Below are 20,881 nucleotides of genomic sequence, written 5' to 3'. Positions count from 1 at the left end.
CAAAAGAAAGAGTGAGCAGATTAAAGATGCCGGCATAGCCCAAATATGTCTGTCCGGGCGATGCATCCCTTGTCCTAAAGGCAATGATACAATCAGTTCTGCGTCTTTGATCAAAGTATCCTTTGAAAATAACTGCCCAGTAGTCTGCCATTTTGTTTCCCTTTCCTTTCTTTAAAGAGATACAGAATTGCAGGATACCATGTAACCTTTGGAATCATGAAAACAGACTGGGTCTGGCAAACTAGAAACCCTTGGCCTATAGAGCAAGGGGCAACAGGAGGCTGTGCGAGGATATGGAATAATTCTATTCATATGAAATGTCCAAATAGGGTACTCACATACAAAAGATATATTAATGGGTTAGGTAAATGTGGGACAATACAGGTTTTCTTGAGATGAAGAAAATATTTAAAATTTGGTCCTGTAATAGTACACAGCTCTGAAAATATGAAAACTAGACTTAGGGTCATAATTGAACTGAACATTATATAGTAATGTGAACTATCTCTTCAAAGGTTATCACAGAAAGTATTGTGGAAGTTAGGGGAAGATGTTAACTCATTCCAACTGGGGTGAAATGGAGGAAGAGCTCATGACAGAGACAACATCTAAGCTAATGAAGTGGATGTGTTTTGAACAGTACATGTAAAAGTGGACAACTTTAGAACAGTTACATGCTAACATAAACACCTTTAGAACAGTTACATGCTAACATAAACACCTTTAGAACAGTTTCAGGCTAAAGAGGACAGTTTCAGAACAGTTACATGTAAAAAGTGGCCTGAAGTAGCAGCCTTGTAGTCCCTTCTCCTAGTACCCGAGCCAACAGCCACATAATTTATTTCTTGAGTTTAGAAACACTGCTCCATAGCCACCAGAAGGCTTTAAGCATAGTGGCCCTAGATGGATAGCCATCATGGAGAAAGTAAGAACACACTAGGTGCCTAGAACTCTGGATGCAGTAAACACTGTGGGAAAACTTCAATACACACAATTCCTTTCTGTCCATTCCTGTAGTGCCTTGGGTCTCTTAAGGACAGATAGAGAGTTATTGCTAGCATGTCTTTGGTAGACATTGCTAATTATTCTTCCTGTTTTATTAACAGAATCTTCGTCATGTCAGGGGCACTAGGATGACCAGCAATCAACCACATTTCTTGGTTTTCTTTCCAGAAGGATGTGGTATCCGTGTAGACAAAACGTCAAACAGGACTCAGTGGTCACTCCAGCTCCCTCTCCTTCCTGATACCCTGAGTGACAAACAGCTGGATTTTCAGAATGTAGTTGACAACCAGAGGAAAAGAAGCAAGTGGACTCTGGAGCTCTTCGCTCTGAATTGTTCCCACAGATGAATAAATATCATTGGCCATTTGCAAGACACTGACAAACCCTAGTTGCTTGAGTTTCTCCTCTCTATCTGTGTTTTCTTCTCAACCCGATTCTAAACTAGTGAATTGGCTCTTTGGAAGGTCTGCAGGTGTGTGTTATAAACCATCTATGTTAGCAGAATGAATTGGAGGCCCATTTCTGTTAGAAAGATATGCAAGCATGTGGTAGCTACTAGACTTTGAAGTAAATGGATATGCAAGCCTATGATCCAATGGTATGAGGAAAATTAAAAACACTGCCACAAGGCACACACCCTGCCCTCTCGCTGAAGTATAACTTTAACTTAGAATTAAGAATGGCTAAATGGTGTGGATGCTGTCTACTCTAAAACAAGCCAAACAGGAAAACTGTTAAAGTTATAACCCAAAAGAGGACAGACTGGTGGTTAGTATTCAACAGAAAGGAAGAAACTGAGAACAGATGAGGGAGGGAACACAGAAAGCAAACCTAATAGCAATAGCAATTAATTCCTTTGTGTGAAATGGTCTAAACATCTCACATGGACTGAGAATTTTTAAAAAAGCAAGAAATAATGAATGTTTATAAAAGTTTCATGTTAAATATAATAACAAAATGTATTAAACATTAGAAGACATGTTCTCTTATTTATTTTTTTATGTCTGTGATAAAACACCACGTCCAAAGAAGGCTTGGGGAAGTTGAGGCAGATGCTGTGGAGGAATGCCCCTTATTGCTCTCCATGGCTTGCTCAGCCTACTTTCTTGAACAACTCAGGACCACTTGTCCACTGATGGCAACATTCATTGTGGGCTTGGCTCTGCCACATCAACCATGAATCGAGAAAATGCCCTGACAGATTTGCCTATCAGCAATCTGATGGAGACATTTTCTTGGTTTAGATTTTTCTTCCCAGATAGCTCTATCTTGTGTTAAGTTGACCAAACACTGTTTGTTTTGTTTTGTTTTGTTTTGTTTTTTTAATCTGCTATAATTATACAAATATCAAAGATGAGTTTGGAGAAAAGACTTTTCAGAGACAATGAAGGTCATATAGTCATGATAATATGTTCATCCAAATAAGACAGAATGTTCTGAAATGGTGATGAACATTTGGGGTACTCCAGTTTTGAGCCCTCACAAAGTAGATTTGAATACCTATGCCCAGATGTCAAACAATTCTTTCATTTCCTTCCAGATACTGCCTAAGGAAGGGAAAGCCACACAAACACTTGTGCCCCAGGTTTTCAAGCATCTTTTTTAAAGTAATAGTAAAATGGTGAAAGGGCAAATTAATTGTGGATGATGTATATAAAAACATTACTCATCAATAAATAGGAATGAGCTAATGGTGTACTCAACAAGATGGATGATCTCAAATTCCGTATGCTTGATGGAAGAAATGAGGCACCAGAAGGAACACGGTGCTCTATAGACACATCCTAAGCTAGAGGCACAGAGACAGAGAGATGCTTGCCAGAGGAGGGGTGGAAAGAGAAGCCTGAATGGAAGGGGTTAATGAGTAGACTCACTATTATGAGTGGAGTGAGGGTTTCATGGCTTTGACCCAATTATGTCAATTCTTATCGATGTGTATACTTAAGCATGTGCGATTCATTGTATGTAAACTTAACTGTTTAAAACAAATACGTGAAGAGAACTTTCCAACGGGGAGCCATGAACTTTATAGACCAAGGGATTGGGAAGGAATAAAACATCTGGACCATCTTTAAAATTTGTACATACTTTGTGAGATTCTTTTTTATTTTTCTTCTTCTGTAATGCCAGGGATTGAACCTGGCAAGCACTCTGACACTGACCTTCCCAGGCCTGCAATTTCAGTAAGGGTTCAAAGGCTCTGCAAATGCTGATGAAGGCATTGGTTTTGAACCCTCTCGAGAAATGTATCTGGGGCAGTGTCACAATGTGATGATGCTCCCCTAAGCTTTTCCTCAATGAAGCAAATAACTTAAACTGGAAAAACAAAGCCAGAAGCTTGTGTTGAAACACAGTTGCAATGAAGCCCAGATCAGGAGTAAAAAGGCCAACTGTGGAGCACATAATCCTATTCATTGCTCGAAAGTGGAGTTTTCATTTAATTCTGAACTTACACAGGCATTATGGATTTTGGCCACAACTCTCACATTTGTTCGTTTAGGCTGATAATAAAAGACTCCAGTAATATGAGCCTAATGAGCCACCGTTTCAGAAAGGCAACGGACATTGGAATAAACTCTAGTTTGCTAAATTGAAATTCCTAACAACTCAGCCTCCAGCATGTCTGATGATACAACCCCACGCTGACTCACTCTGAGCAGGATTTAAAATTTCCTCACTTACAATTAGAGAAGCGACCAGAAGAAAGCTGCGTTAGCCCTGAGAGCTGTCTCATCTATGTCGATGAGAAACATGTGATGTGCACACCATCCTCTCTTGTTCTTAGAAAGGCGTTTATCCTATCCTGACCCCTCACTCTGGGGCCATTGGGGACGTTTCAGACCTGTTTTCCAGGTCGGTGTTTGCCCTAGTTCACCTGACTGCAATGCGCTCCCAGCCTCGGCATCTGAATCAGATATTCGTAATGGAAGGAGTCCTGGGAAAAGCTAAGAAGGCAGTGAGACATGGGCCCGAGCTTACACATCTCCCACTCTCCATCCTTGCCCTCTTCCCCCTGGGTGGTGATCTGTAGACACTTCCTTTTTGGACTCTGAGCCCCATGTCTTACAATCCCAGGTCCCCACTCTCCTTTTACATCTATACCCACTTGGGGGCAAAGCAAGTCCACATGCCCAAGAGTCAAGGACCAATGCTAACTGCTAGTTGCTTTCCATGTCCTGGAGCCTTTGCTTCATAGTGTGAACGCCTTAAGGAAAATGTAAATTAGGCAATTTAATCTATTCAAAAAGAAGAAATCAAGCAAGCTGGAGGAACTTGGCTACTAAAATGTCCACAAGAAAGAAAGAAAGAAAGAAAGAGAGAAAGAAAGAAAGAAAGGAAGAAAGGAAGGAAGGAAGGAAGGAAGGAAGGAAGAAAGGAAAAGAAGAAACGAGGGAGGGTGAGGAAAGAAAGAAAGAAAGAAGGAAGAAGGAAGGAAGGAAAAGGAAGGAAGAAAGGAAGGAAATAGAGAAAGAAAGAAAGAAAGAAAGAAAGAAAGAAAGGAAGGAAGGAAGGAAAAGAAAGAAAAGAGGGAGGGTGAGGAAAGAAAGAAGGAAGAAGGAAGGAAGGAAGGAAAGAAAGAAAGAAAGAAAGAAAGAAAGGAAGGTAGAAAGGAAGGAAGAAAGGAAGAAAAAACTACACAGCACCAACTAAAATGCTTTTAGGGAACAGATAGCTAGATATATTAGAGGAATAATACAGGTCAGGCATGACCCAGGAAACTGGGGAAATGCAGTGGTCTTCAGTATCCTTTGTCACATAGGAAAGTCAAGCCAGGGTTACTAATCCCCAAATCAAAGACACAGTATAAACTTAACCAGACACAGTTAGATAGCACAAGCTAAGTACAGAGGTATATCCTTGCAGTCCCAGCAACCCAAGGGGCTGAAGCAGGAGATTCACAGAGAGTGTGAGTTCAAGGCCAGACTAGGTAATAACATCAAAACTCTACAGTAAAACATAAAATAAAACAGGAGCCAGCCAGGCAAAACATACAAGGCTGAGGATCTAAGTTTGTCCCCAGAACCCATGCAGGAAGGAAGGAGTCAGCTCCTAAAGGCCATTGTCTGACCTCCACATGTGTTTCCACATAGCATGTGCACATTACAGCAAGTACACACACACACACACACACACACACACACACACACACCACTAGATGTAAAAACACACAAATACAAAAGGAAAAAGCATAAACATTCATTGTAATCAGATTATCAGCCAACTTTATGGGCCATCAGAAAAACCAAAAAAAAAAAAAAAAAAAAAGAAAAAGAAAAAAAGAAAGAAAAAAGAAAAAGAAAATGAAAAAACCAAAAGGGATTTTAACTCTTTGAAGGTCGCATTTTAAACTTAACTGCTATGTCCCCCTAAATCTTAGATTTAACCCCATGAGTGGTCATTTCTATGCTGATTCAGACACTTTATTTTATATGCACACATCTTGACATCTTTTTTTTTATCTTTATTAACTTGAGTATTTCTTATTCACATTTCGATTGTTATTCCCCTTCCCAGTTTCCCCGGTCAACATCCCCCTAAACCCTCCCTCTCCCCTTCTATTTGGGCTTCCCCTCCCCACCCTCCCCCCATTACCACCCTCCCCCCAATAATCAAGTTCACTAGGTGTTCAGTCTTGGCAGGACCAAGGGCTTCCCTTTCCACTGGTGCTCTTACTAGGCTATTCATGGACGACAACATACTTCTATTGATAATAATTCAAAAATTGGAAGAAAGATCCAGACAACACTGCTCCCAGCAATGAAGCCAGTGCTGTAGGAGGGATATGGCTGCTATCTCTGTGGACTCAGCTAACTTCCCCTTTCTTGAGTTGTTTGATGGAGGAGGGAGGTCCACGCTAAATAAGTTCGAGACATGCCTTTTACTGCAAGCAGCCCAGAGAGTCGAATTGACTGACGTAGTCCTTAAGAAAGGCTATCTACCAACCCACCAGGGAAAATGTACCCCTGGTACAACCATGGCATGTCTATTGTAGGAGTAACATACTGCATTTTGGTTAGATTTTTCAGTCCACTCCACAAGAGGGAACTCATATCTAGTGTAAATGTGGTTAAAAAAACAACCTATGCCCAAGGAGGTCTTAGACTCTAGGGGAGATTTTACTATGATTGTTTTGGCTAAATTGGCATGGCCCCAAACAGCCTGTCAGCAGTCAATTATGGATGGGGAAGGGGTGCATGGAAACCTAGCACCTCTTACTGAACTACTGGTCCCTGATGGGTTCTAGAAGGAACATCATTGTCCTTAGCTGTATGCCCATATATCAGACGAACTCAACTGCATAAGCATCCCCAGGTCCCGTGTCCTCATTCAATTGCCCAATAGGATCTTTGCCACTCCTGTGGCCCAGCTGATCAGGGAGACTCATTTCAGGGTCCCTCTGGGACCTGGCAGAGAAGTTTCCCTTACTGAGCAAAACTTTTCTCGGAATTCTGGATTTTCTCGAGGCTTTTGTAGATTCGTTTATCTTGAAAGCAGACTAAGTCCAGAACTTCAGATATGCTACAGCTGAAGAAATTAAAAAAAAGTCTATGCAGTGTGTGATGCCTTAGGTTTACCACCAGATTATCTGTAAAAAACGCTGGTAGTCACTGTGCCAGACTCAGGGGGAAGGAGAAGGGAGGGGGTGAAGAAAACTTTGTCACTTGGCCATGTCAATGCTGTGTCCTTGTTTGCTTAGATCAAACACGGATTTTATATCATTTTACATGACTCTTTCCTAAAACGATTTGAGCAGGAGTCCAGTCAAAATTGTCTCTTAGTTCCAAACTTTTACACTAGTGATTATCTGTCCCCAAAATGAGGCTGCATAAATTATCGGGCCTGTGAACATTTTACCTATCCTGTAAAGACTGCAACTTCAGAAACTCACTTCCTGAAGGTGAGGCAACTTTCCACTGTTTCTGTTAGCCTAGTCTCCTCAGGACACTAAAGTCAATCTGCTTTGGCAGAGAGAGCAGCAGCAGGCAAGATTTCCATCAGAATGGCATTGAGTCTAGTTTGAATTCACAGTGGAATTCCTTAAGATTAAACTCATAGTCTCTATTTATAACTATCAAAGTACCAGGGAAGTACTGACAATCAGGAAAACAACAAAGCCCCCCCTGCATTATTTATTAGATCAAATCATGTCTTCACTCCTAGCAGAGCAAAGTCCCCAACTAGAGTGGGTTCCAGTGGGCGTGTGGGAAAATTGGAATTTCTGCTGGTACAGTGTATGGACAAAAGGCTTCTCCCGCATTTTCTGGTAGGTGCCTCTGAAACAAGTAGGACTCCATAGCAACGGAGAATGGGGTCCCTATGGAAACATGAAAAAATTCCACTGCATGTGTCGGGAGGGGAATGATGGGTAGTTACACTGAGGGACATAGCACCTCGTTGTTGTCTCAGGACAGCCTAAACTGATTGTCCCATGCTCATCTCTCCTCAAATGGGTGTGCTCGAGAGTCTAAAGACAGCAGAACGTTTGGAAATGCTCGAAAAGGTGGAAACTACGAATTGAGTAAGCCTGTGAGACTCAGGCAAGCTCAGAGTAGAAAGCTGTGACTGCCTTCAACTTCAAAAGAAGGCCTTCCCTTCTTGTTGACAGAGCAGGGGAGCTCTTCTCACCCTAAACAATGCTTTGCCAAATGCGGAGTCCTCAGAGCCCAGAGCAAAAGGTCTCACCAGCAAGGTTCAGTCTAAGAACCCTGGGTTTGAAACTCTTCAGAAAAAAAAAAAGTCACACAAAACCTGGATTAAAGGTGAAATGTGTCATTCACTGTCACCAACAAGGTGGGAGGTGAGAATACTCAATCTCTCTCTCTCTCTCTCTCTCTCTCTCTCTCTCTCTCTCTCTCTCTCTCTCTCTCCTCTCTCTCCTCTCTCCTCTCTCCTCTCTCCTCTCTCCTCTCTGTACAACCCTGCTTAGGGTGACAGTTTTGCAGAGTGTGGTTGTTGTGTATACTGTTTCCATCCACTTGACAACAGTGTAGCAGTGGAGACAATGTTATCCTGAGTTAATTGGGAAATATTCTGGCTTTCACAGAAGCAGCTAGTTTGTCCTGGAGGCAAGAGCCAGTCTGGTAAAGAGATGATAGGACCAGCAGTGAAGTGGCTAACCAGAGCTTGGAACAGGTGATTTAGAAACCATGATTAACTGGGACAACTGATATCTCCATGACACCCCTCTAATAGATCAAAACTCCCTTAGGATGCCAGATAATTTCAGAGTCTGAAAATACAGAGCACACAGGCCACCCACTGGAACTCTGGGTCACCCATTGACAACCAGCGCTTCCTCTCATCCCAGACTCTTTCTAAGTACCATGTCCCAGACAGCTGCTTCTAAGACAGGCACCTATTCTCCCAGAGGGGAACGTTTTTATGAATTCCAGTCTAATATAACTTAATATCCCAGGACAAAGGAAGAGGCTGGGGTGGGGGAGAGAATTATGTGTCACATGACAAATAGCCACTTGTGCCCCTCCAAGTACATCTGTCTCTTGGAAGGAAATGACTCCTAAGTAAGTAAGCTGCAGGTGTTTGTAGCTCTGACCCCCAGTGTTTCAGTTTAAAACCCATCGCCTATTTTATTTTATTTCATATAAAACCTGGTTTTATTTTTCCATTAAAAGTATGAACTATTTTTTTCCTTAGCTGTTTCCAAATATAAAACATTTTATTTAGGTTCTATAAAGAAAATTGGTTCATCCTAAATATATACATCTAGAAAGTAATAAACACTTTAAAGTACATATTTTGATTTTTTTTTTACTTTCTTTTTAAAAGTGTGGTATTTAAACTAGAGCAGAGTTTGTCTTTAGAGTTATTTTTCTCATCTAAACACCAACAGGAGTTCTAGCTCCCCGTTTGCCTACAGCCAGTTTAGTCTTACATAAAGCTGGCCAAGTTAAAATCAACTGTGACTATTTATTCACTGCTCTGGTAATCAATTGTCACACTCCTCTGTGCTAAGAACAGGAAATCATATAGAGATCAGTGTGTGGGAGTTCGGGCTTTTTATTTACGGTTCCCAGGTTCTCTTAACAAGTGCCAAAGACAAGAAGGCACATCCATGGGAACTGACGCTCCAAGAGCTGGCCCGCGAGTGAGAAGGGGGAGAAGCCAGATCTCAGACATTTCCCTTCAGAACTCCTTGAGAGCCTGAGAGCCTCTATTACAGCTTTAACTCAAGTTCACATTGGACTTCCATCTAAGGAGGATGGGATAACAGCCTTTAAGTTTTCCTCCAGAAGAAATGGTCTTCAGAAAGGTCCCTTTCTTTGCAGCAGCACCCAGCAGGGGAATGCAAGGCATCTGGACCACGAGAGTGGGAAGTGAACTGGGAAGGGAGCCCTGGCCATTTTCTTTGTCTATTCACGATTCTGCAGCAGGCTGCTGGGCTTACAAAGATCTACGTTCTGTCATCAGCCAAAATGAAGCCAAGGACAACATCTGAGCGATGTATGTCTGAATTTACCAGTTCCCTCCCACTCAGGGGTAGCTGTCAACGTCCCATTTGTGAGCCTCTCCAAGTCCCATGTAACTAAACCCATTGACAATATCCAGTTTACTAAAGGTCAGATTCCAAAGAAGTGATTTGAGATCAGTTGTATGTAGCAACAAGCATCTCTTCCTTGAATTATAATGTAGATAAAGATGAGGTCCTTAGTATAGCTACAAAGGTTTCTTTATTCCAGAATGTTCCTGAAAGAGCTATAGTTCTCTGGGGATCAAAACACTTTGCACGAGATACACATGTGTGTTTCTGTTGGACCAAGAGCTACCCTCCTCTCACTGCTGTGAGATCAGAGATCATCCCTCTCCTCAGTGTTCAAGGTAAAGAGAATGTGAAGGAGACAAAAGAGCACCCATCACTAGGGGAGCATCCAACAGTCAAGGTTGTTGGGAGGAAGGAGGCCCTGTGGAAGGTTGGGGTATACAGACAAAGTGTGTCCATTGGAGATGAGGAGATTGAAGGACTTTGAAGGCCTAATGCTTCTGCCGGCTTCAGCTCTGGATATGTGTTAGTCATTTTGTAGCCTCAAGCTGTCCTTTTTACCATCCCCCAGCCATCTTCCTCCTCTTTGCTTTTGCACCATCCCCAGTTGGTCTAACTTCTCTTTCTGTGATTCTCTGAAAGACAAAACCTCTCTTTGTCTCCCATCCTGCTCCAGTTCTTTAAGTCGGAAGACAAAGTCCATAAAAATAACTTTTTGAAGAGATAAGTATCATTCATAATTTTAAAATGCAGAAATAAACCAACATTCTATTTTTTCATCCAACATAATGAAAAAAAACAATACTTAAGTGTTGGTGTTATGGAAAGATGGACACCATCTTGCATTACTCAGGGGAGGAGACATGTAACATTAGTGTTTAATATGTGGGTAAGATCATTCTTGTCTTTGCCTTTCAGAACCCACTATCCTCTTCCCACAGATGCCTTTGCATCTTGATAAACCTATATTACTAAAGTCTTGCCATGAGTATGAAACAGGAAAGGGAATAGGACCACTTCCAGCATGGCGTAGGAGGCAGCTGCATTGCCATGTGACTTTCCCTTCATGCCTGTTCCATCAGCTCTTTGGGAACTGCTTTGATATGTGAGGCTCAATTGTGGTACTTAAAAATAAAGACCACCCCTTAGAGATGGTAGACAGAGAAGGTAGAAATTATTTTTCTCTATTGCTTTAGCCACCATACCTCATAGCCAAATCGAATCCTGGATGATGCAACATGCATACCCTTTGCTGTGCTTTGGGTACGGATTTCCCCCAAAGAGGCTTCCTGCTGGAAGCTTGGTCCTCAAGATGTCATTTCTGGATAATGAGCTTTAAGATCCTTAAGCTATAGGGCTTAATATGGGAGTCCTCGTGATGGCCAAAGTGTGCCTCAAAAGGATTATTTCTCGTGGAACCTGATTAGTTCTCCTGGGTGTATTTCTTAATAAAACCTGATTGATATAAAAGCCCATCATCTCTGGCCACCTGTCTAGTCCGCACTCATTCTCCCCACATCATGTGACAAAGCTAAGAGACTCCTCCCCAGGACAGAAACAACAGCATACTCTTGGTCCTGCAGAACGGTGAGCTAAATCAACCTTTTTCTTCCTAAAGCAGCCTGACTCAGATATTTCATCACACAAATTAGACCTGTATTGTCCTTGTCCCAGAAATTCTACTAAAAATAACTTGCCTTATGAACTATTCATGTCTGCAGAAAGATTTATAAAACAATGCTAATTGTTTTAGAAGCTAACATTAGCTTCTAATACATATTGCACATGCATAGTACATACCAATACAGTATTATTCACCCATGCAACGATTAACTTATTAGTTATGTAATTTAATGACTATATTACTAGATTTGATCCAACATTTTGGAAATATATTCGTAATATAATATAAACAAATAAAGCCACATGCAAAAAAGTGTTACATTCATAAATCTACGAATTTGTTTTGGATTTAAAGAGCTGGAAAATTCAGTGTTCTACATCAAAAATGGCAACATATGAGTGGTTATTCCTTTTCCTCTTGTGTTTCATAAAAACAAATGAAAAACAATGTTTCCCTGTGAAAAATAATCTGAGAAAAAAATTTCAAAGATACATCAAATTATTGTCTCTTCTGAAGTAGTTTATGCTTTTCTTTCTAGTCAACGAAGTAGCCCAGTTTAGAAGAGGGGACCAAGTCCTCTGTCCTCGCTCAAGTCTGTACCACATTGCTACCTTGTAACACAGACAAGGCCTGAAGGACATCAAATTGGTTTGCCGCTTCTTCCATCTCTAACAGAACAACTCAAAAGTTAAGATTTCACTTCCAAAGCAGCCATGATTTTTCAAAACGTAACTGATATTTTGACATTTATAAAACATGGTAGGCATAGAAGACAAGACATAAATGAGAATTCATAATTGCATCATTTATCATGGTTATTAGACAAAAAACTCTCTTAAGAAGCAATTAGAAAATTCAAAGTGCTGAGGCAACCTATGCATATAATTTGAAATATTATATGTAGTAGGAAGTGATGTGTTACAGTATAATGAATCTGAGACACAGTAGGAAGTGATTTGATACAGTATAATGCATCTGAGACATAGTAGGAAGTGATGTGTCTACAGTATAATGTATCCAAGATAGAGCCTAGTGAAGGGGGTGGACTAGGCATTCTTTATCAAGGAAGCATGGGGACTGTGTTCTCTAGAGTATAAAATTTTCAGCAAACAGTGGAAAATAAGCATGTAGCTTTAAGGAGAAGAAGGCAGTCGTGACGTATGCTGTGGCATGAATGAACCTTAGGTTCTTAATTATAATGCCCATGCATTCATTAAGACCCACGTGTTGAAACAGCATATTAAGCAACCTAAAGTTAAAAGAACACAGAACACAACCAACATAAATATTGTGCATGTTATAAAAATGTATTGGCATATTTTGAGTGAGAGTATAGTTAGGTATAAGAACATAACACTTGCATCGATAGCATTTTTATGAGATCAATTACATTATTAAAAACCATGTATCTACATACATATATAACACATATATAAATACATACATACACAAAGACAGACACACATACATTCCTACATACACACACTTCAAAACTATTTTTATTCCTGGGAATTTCTTCACTGAGATGAAGATTTTTCCATATCAAAAAAAACTAAAAAACTAAAGACATCAGATCTGACAATAATTCCAACCCAAAGATGGATAAGCTTAAGAGTCCATCATGATTTATGAACAGAGTAAATTCTGTGTCACAAATTTCTTCATGTCCTAGTAATACCTTTTCTGTAAAAAAAAAGAAAAATCCTATCTCTTCTTTTTCCCAACCAGACTTTCAGAAAAGGCTGTCCTCACACCATTCCCTCCTCTGTTTTGGCTCTTCTGGTCCAATAACATTCACCTGTCTTAGAGCAGAAGCCTAGCTGTTCAGTGTGTTCTGGGGACCAGTGGTTCCTGCACAGCCTCAAATCCTCAAAAGAAACACATAAATCTGTGCCTAGCCCAGACCTACTGATTTAGGGTCTGCATTTCACAGCCTTCCCAGAGGATCCGCCTATTCATTCCCATCTCAAACAGAGGTCTTCTCACTGTGCTCCAAACACAGAGAAAACATACTATTGTTCTCCAGGGATCTCTTCCCTTGATCGGCAGAACAAAAAGTGTATTTCAGCATCCTCTGCTGCCTCCATTGGTGGTAAACATGGTAGGAGAGCCATCTTGAGAAACCTTTGGTGAGAATCCCCACAAAGACTAAACTCCAGATCCTCCCCATTATGAATATGAAGTTAAAAAGCTTCTGGGTCTCCTGAACTCCCAGTCTTACCCTCCGAACCTCCAAAGAACTGAAATAGGACAAGCACCAGCCAAAGTTCCCTCACCAGCTTTCTGAAAAGTCCGTCCTACCCCAGGTACACCTATGCATCCAGGAGCTACCACCTATTGGATACAGACAAAGTCGCCACATTTGTTGTCTATTTAAACAGTATCTATGACGTTCTCCATTTTCAGGAACCCTTTCAAAGTCCAACTTCAAAAGAGAAAAATGTTTGTCCATTTTACTTACTTTAAAAAGAGAGGAATGTAAAGCCAGAATCTAATTTGTGAATTGAATTAAGCAACTTTGTTTTCAAAGGCAAAATTGTCTATCAGCTCCTTTGATATTTCTGAGGTCACATAACTGTGATGTCACTCTTGAGAAATGTGGTATGACAGTTAGGTGACTCTTCTCCACCCATCAGCTGTCCTGCCGCTTTCCTTTGCTTGGATGAAGCTTCTCATTCCACAGTCACAGTATACACAGCATCATTTCTCATCACCAACCACCAAACCACTGTTTCCTCATCTACAAAATGTGTATGATCGTATCTGTCTCCTGGTGAGACTTGGGGGGAATTAGTACAGTGATGCCATATCTGCCTGGCACAGAATAAATACTGAGTCGAGATAACTACTAATCTGCTGTTATTCTGAAGACATTAAGAACTACTTAGGGAGAACTCCCTGGGGGGACGGAGCGTAGCTCTCTCAGATAAGCATGTAATCACAGAGCCAGCCTTTGGATTTCACACTACAGACAATCAGTGCATGTTAACTTCAACCGTCTTTGTACTGCACCCTTTTTTTTCCAATGAAGAAGAGGAAATATTTGGGATAAACAAACAAACAACAAACAAAAGCCAATGAATTTCTTTACATGGGAAAGTAGAATACAAAATGTCATTTTAGGACTGTGGATGTAGCTCAGTTGACAGAGTGGTGATCTAGCTTCCTTGAAGCCCTGTTTTTGATACCCGACACTGAAAGCCACATAAACTCAGCAAGGTAACACAGGCCTGTACTCTGAGCATTCAGGAAGTAGTCAGGAGGATCAGAGGTTCAAGGTCATCCAAGACCTTATGACAAGTCCCAGACCAGCTGGTGTACCTGAGACCATCCATTTCTCCTGGAGGAGATTTTTCAGTGACCTGAGAGAAAATTTGATTGCAAATGCAGAGGAAAAAAATCCTATTCTGCCTTCCGGGTAAGCTGGTAGTTCGTTAACTTAAAGTTGATTAGCCTGAATTAAGGATGAATCCCTGTTTCCACTCCTTTCTATAACTGGAAACAATTCAAAATGATGACCATGCTACCTGGTTGGCAGTGAAACCTGTTGGGAAGGGGTCATAAAACAAGTCGAGAATGCTAAGTTCTATTTCCCTACTGTCTCCACAGCGGTACCTAGCTAACCCAGAAGTACAGTATAGACCATTCCTGAAAGGCATCCTCCATCGAAATCAAGAGAGAAGTAAGTTCTTTGGGGGATGGGGATTCTGAGATGAAATAAACCATCGCGGCTGATAAATGCAGACTGTCCTTTAAAAAATAAAACAAGACAAAACAAACAAAAATAGCAACAACAACAACAGAAACCAAATAGCTCCCATGCCAGTGTGAGCATAGAGGGAGCTGAATAAATACACTACCATATCTTTTTAAAAAGGTGTTTTCTGCCTATAGGGACAGCAGGTGAGCTAAGCAAGCCTAGAGAAGGAATTTTAAAAGTGATTGCTAAAACTGTCATTCACTAAAACTGTCATTCATGCAGCCTGGGGAACACATTATACAAGTCTCCTAGAAGAAAAAGGTTGATACTTGGCCAACTTACTTCCAGGCAAGATGAACTAGTAGATTTGCAGCTGTGGCCATGAAACACTGAGCTGTAATCTAACTGGCCTTGCTCGGGTCCATTCTTCCCACACTAGCTGGCCTATGGGCTCTCATTTCCTGCACTCAGGCATCCTCAGGGAGGTGTAGCCAAGACAAGGCCTGAGCAATCCCTAACTCTGTGCAGACTGACAGCACTGTGGCTTTATTCGTGAGTTCTATGATCTGGCACAGACACTCTCTCAGTGTGGGTTGGCAATTATGTTTGTTAGGCTGAACCCAAGCTAAGGGCATCAAAACCATGTCACTCACATCCCTGGAGGATGTCCAGCCCAGCCAGTAAGGCCTCCATTCCAGCACTATATTCCTGGTCTTTCTTCTGACAGCTTCTCATCACCTGAAGCCACCGAGATCAGTTCCTGATTATTCTGTTTGATTACAAACACGTAATTTTTCTTACCCTCAGCCACCATTAATCAAAGACATGCAAATTAAGAAGGAAACCTGTCACCGGGTACAAGCTAGTGGGCAAATTCTCTCACTTCCTGTTACTGTGCCTATAAACTGGAAACCAAGCCAGATGTGTACATCCCCTGGTCTAGCAATTCGACTTCCAGAAATTTAGTCTCAACTGGTTTAGGACGTGAAGATTTATTTACGCACAAGGATGGCTTGTGGAGCAGTTCATAGTAGTGACAACTTAGAGATCCTGGACAAAGTCACGTGAGTTTAATTTAGAACACTCTGCAGTACGACAACATGCTCTCAAAGAACATTTACCGGCGGCAAGAGCCCCGTGCTCTGTGTTTTTCTTTCCTTTTTGTTAATTCTATGTTGTATTTTTGTTTTCTGGGAGCATCTGTCAGCAGAGATAGTGCTGATTCTAAACCAGAGTTGAGGAACTGTTGATGTCGGGACACGGAGATTGGCAAGCACAGGTCTAGCTCCCCACCCCCCACCCTCTGAGCCAACAAGGAACCTCGCAGAGGTAGAAATGGTAAATCTGAGGCCACCCGGTTGAGTGGTTGTTGGAGCAAGTATTGTCAACCCAGACAGACCAGGCACCTCCCTGCCTCCCTGCTACACACACACACACACACACACACACACACACACACACACACACACACACATCAATGCCTCAGCTCAGAAGTAGTTTTTCATGATCTCGCTTCTAAGTGCCTTATGCAAAAAAGTAACGAGAAACCTCCACTGCATCATCACCCATGAGATGATGGTCTCTTCCTACAGTCTTCTGAAGTACGGTGTAAACCCCAGGCTTCTCTCAAGATGCCTCAGAATCAAGTGGCAGATATTGTGCAGGGAAGGAAACTTGTACTCTCTGTGCCCTGGATCCATCCCTTCATCTTTCCATGACAAAACCAAAACAAAACAGAAAACAAACAAACAAACAAACAAAAAAGCACACTGGCCCCTCAGAAGGTAGCTGCAGTGGGAAAGCAAGGTTTCTGTTCTCTCCTGTGACCTCAGCCCAGTGACTCCTAACCAATTTCCTGCTGAATATGACAGCTGACGTGGTCACATCCAGCCCTGCAGCATCTCCTGTACAACCGTTTTCTCCTCAAGCAATATTCATCTGGAGACTGATAGGACTTACAGACAAAGTTAGTGCTTTCTGCAGGGTACAAGCAGTCAGGTACAAAGGGGAATGTTCTAACCACCCGGACTCTGAGGTCCCCACCTCAGAGGCAGAGCAGCACTGGACATGCAGAAACAGCTCAAAGGATGGACACCTTACTTACGGACACACACGTCTCGACTTTCATAAAATCCGGGGCAACACTGGGATTTGCGTCTGTACATGGTTTTCTCCCCATGGCGGTAGGCTGTCCGGTAGCTCACTCTGTATGAAGGGAAAAGACTGTGTCATTAGTTCTGATTGACAAGCTGACAAGGAATGATTTCAACTTTAATAGAAAAAAAAAACCTATCAGCTGCAATAAAGGTACAAAAAGCAAGTGTTTCAAAGGAAAAAGAAACGCAGAATATAAGGTTGACCAAGATTAATATAGCTCATTATTAAGTTGTTAGAATTCCCCAATCCAGCCCATCCGAATTTTATTCCAGGGCCTCAGAAGTTTTGTAAATTCTCTACTTCAACTACCTTGAAACTATGTGAAAAGTGTTGACTGATTTCATATGATACCCATCTAGGCATCATTTTCAAAAGGAGAATTCATAGGTTCTCTTTTAACATTCAGCCTAGTGTCATCCTACTCTAAATTCTAATTCTACTGTCTGATTTAACTGAAGCACCATTCATTTATGGATTCAACAAATACACGCCTTTCTTAAGCATTTAGCATATGGCAGGCGCTGTTTGGGGAACTGAGAAATGTCAGTGAGCAAACAGTTTAAAGACTTTCTTTTCAAGGGACTTTCCCTTCTAGCGTGAGAAGATAGAGTTCGTAAAGTTCGTTTAATGAAGAAACGTATTAAAAAGATAACTGGATCATAAAATGACAGGTACCACACTCCGTAATTCATGATACTATAAATATTTAGCTGAGAGAATTAAGGTATCAGAGTTCCCTTCATTACATGCACTAATATTTTGGCTCTGTGTTCTTATGGTTGATAGATAACCTATCTTATTTCAATTTCTACATAAACTGAGTCAGGTGTCCAGTAGAAACAGAGCCTGAGGCATGAGTTTCTAGGTATCTGGTGATGGTAATAGGGAAAACTGTCTTTGATTTTTGCTGGCACACTACTCCCAAGCACGGTGCCTGTTCTGGAGTGTGCTTGGTATCTCTGGTGTCACTCCATTTAAGAAAACCAATTTTCCCTCTCTCAGCAGATATTCTTTTCAACAGGCTGGCACTTTCTGTCCACTTCCCTCCTCTTTGCTGGGAAATTTTGTCTGGCTTGAGCCTCTCTGGCTGCAGGTCTTGATCATTGGACACCATGATTTCTAGTGGTCTTCCCCTCTTTTTGTTTGTTTCTTTGTTTTAAGAGAGAAAAATAATGTAAAGCCAGGTATATGGAACCTAAGAGAGACAGGGGCATGGATAAAATATAGTAATAAAAGGTATGCTATATAAAATTCTCAAAGAATAAAATTTATAAAAAGAGTGTCTCTCCCAGGTCATCCTCTATAAGGGAGCTGGATGAGGTTTTTCTAAGCACAGGAAGGACAGTAGATGTGTCACCTGTGGTTAGACCATAAGTCACAAAGGTCATGGACTATGTCAACCTTTCATTGTCCCCTGTTAAGGGGTCAAAGCCCTTAACAGCTGCTCACTGGGTACATGGATGCACTTTCTCAAATTGTGGGTACATCTGACTGTATCACATGCCACCTCCACACAGTCAGGGTCAGAAACACCCCCAAGCTTCCATTACCTGTGCCGAGTGCATTTAAACCAGTTCAGTATGTCAGTGCAGCTTGTGTAGTAAATCTGATCGAAGGGATGTGGGTAAGACTCCTGCACAGTCACTGAGTAGCTGAAAAGAAAAGGGGAAATCAGGAATCAGCGGACTTCCACTTTACATCTACCCTAATAATACGATCACCACATATAAAACTACCAACAAGCAAACGAAAACCAGAGGATGGATTATCTTCATTTGCAAACCCACACTGATTTCTTTTCTTTCTTTTTTTTTTCTCAGAGCTGAGGACCAAACCCAGGGCCTTGCACTTGCTACGCAAGTGCTCTACCACTGAGCTAAATCCCCAACCCTGATTTTTTTTTTCCTTTCAGTAGTCCTAGGGACTGAAATCATGCCTTAGAACTGCACGCCCAGCTCCCATGCTGACTTATAAGAGGGAAGACTCATGTTTTCATAAGCTTTTGACTGAAGTAACACAGCCCAAAGGTAGATCTTAGCAATAATGTAAAAGACAAGGGTTTGCATCACACATTTCAGCAGAAATCCTTTTCCTGTTCACACTACAGTAATATTCCCAAAACGCACCACTGTCTTTCTGTACCTAATTCACTGCTCTCCTCCCAGGATTCCATGCACAACGAGGACCTTCCATAAAAAGTTCTCACCGTAAGTCAGCAGACAAACAAGGTCAGTCGGCAGAGAGACAATCCCAGCATTCAGAACAAACTACATGTCAGTGATTATTTTTGAAAAAATCAGAACAATTGGAACACTTGGCTTTCATGTGCTGGCCCAACTTCTCAGGCAGCAGGAGAGTATACGCTACACAAAAATGCAGGCTACAGTGAGTCCTTTAAACTCAGCTATAAATAATGAAATAGGCTGAGCTAATCAGCTTGAAACAATCATGCCAACAGCTTGCTACCTAGCAAACGTTCTGTTCTCCATTATACTCCACTAAGGCCTTCTTGGTAGAGTGAACGCATGGGATCCTGCAACCTGGGAAGGGAAAATAGAAAGACCCTTGGTTCTATACTTCTCAATTAGAAAGCCTTTTGCATGCCCCAGGGTATAATATCTGCCTACAAGACAATCGACAATCGGGAGAATTTTCTTTTTCGAGAGGTTTGCCCCATTTGCTTTAAGTCTCTGTTAATACAATGCCAAACTAGAACAGCATCATTGACTCACTGGCAGAGAAATCAATAGTCTAAGTTCATTAAATTATCAACGTGAGAATGGACAAGAAGTTCTAACTTCTAACGTGAAGTTCTACCAGGGAGAACTCAGCTTAGGTAGAGGGAGGCCTGGTTGAAAAGGTTGTGTAATGGTGACCTCACAAACGTTAGATCTCAGACTGGTCTTGGTGATTGTCTTATGTGTCAATGGGAGTTTTGTACTTTTGTATATTTCATTCTTCGGCATGCTGAAGTGTGGTACCTAGGATATTTAAGGATCCTCAAGAAATATTAGGCCCTCTGAGGAGATTTGTTAGTTAGAAGAAGGCAGAATTGTAATTTGAGAAAGCAGGTGACATGCCTCAGGTAAATCCCAGTGGCCCTGGGTCTTGATTATCACATCTTAAACAGATAATCAGAGCTAGCATGGTGATGCCTTCCCAGAATCTCTAATGTACACTGTTCAAAACCATCAGAGAGGTCCTGCTACTCCCCAAAGACAGTGGCAAAGCCCTTGTTAGTGTGGAGTGACTTATGTTGTGCAAAGCAAGAGAGAGAGACCTTGTGCTCTCAGAATGACATGTCCCATTAAGCTACTAGTATTTTCTTCAGTCCCCAACAGCGTTGTGAAGCTCACACAATGCCAGTGCTGAGACTCCCTTGCCAGTCTCTGCCCTCCCAGTCAACTACTTGTAAACAACTGAATATTAAGGCCACATTATTACGTCTCCCTTCCACCCCTCTGGCACAGACCTATGCCATAGCTATGGACCTGAATCACCTACAGGAAAAAAAAATGGAGTCACTTAGAATGTGTGCTTTGAAATGAAAAGAAAATGGAAAGGAAAAAAAAAACAAAGCAAACCTTTGCTCTATCAGGATCTACAGTAGGGATTTTATGGAACTAAATTGGTTTGTTAGAATTAGACATGGCACGGGTTTCCCAGACAATTGCGAAGGGCGTGCTATGGCATTCAGCTCTGTACACACTGGAGAGCAAAGGTGATCATCTGGGCACTCATGGGTATATGGGTGTTTGTGTTCCAGCGCGTGCATGTGTGCATGCGTGCATGCGTGCGTGCATGAGTGAGTGAGCAAGGGTTAACCTAAGGGCTTGCTTCTCAGGATCCACACACCTTGTCTTTTAAGATGTGGTCTCTCATTGGCTCAGAGATC

The 20,881-nt window shown here is 41.6% G+C and overlaps 1 protein-coding gene across 2 annotated transcripts in view; it reads right to left on the bottom strand.

The window, feature by feature from the left end:
• The window catches only part of Megf10 (multiple EGF-like domains 10), a 157,073-nt gene that overhangs the window by 79,874 nt on the left and 56,318 nt on the right, over positions 1–20,881 (bottom strand). For both annotated transcript variants that reach the window (XM_087592318.1, NM_001100657.1), the window contains 2 exon segments: positions 18,537–18,638; positions 16,934–17,034 (listed from right to left, as the gene is read on the bottom strand). In XM_087592318.1, coding sequence (XP_087448444.1) covers positions 16,934–17,034; positions 18,537–18,638 — 203 coding nt within the window.

This window comes from Rattus norvegicus, chromosome 18 (assembly GCF_021556685.1).
Source record: "Rattus norvegicus strain SHRSP/BbbUtx chromosome 18, alternate assembly SHRSP_T2T, whole genome shotgun sequence".
Classification (NCBI taxonomy): domain Eukaryota; kingdom Metazoa; phylum Chordata; class Mammalia; order Rodentia; family Muridae; genus Rattus; species Rattus norvegicus.
The sequence above is the reverse complement of the archived record's forward strand: the minus strand, read 5'-3'. Positions and strand labels throughout refer to the sequence as shown.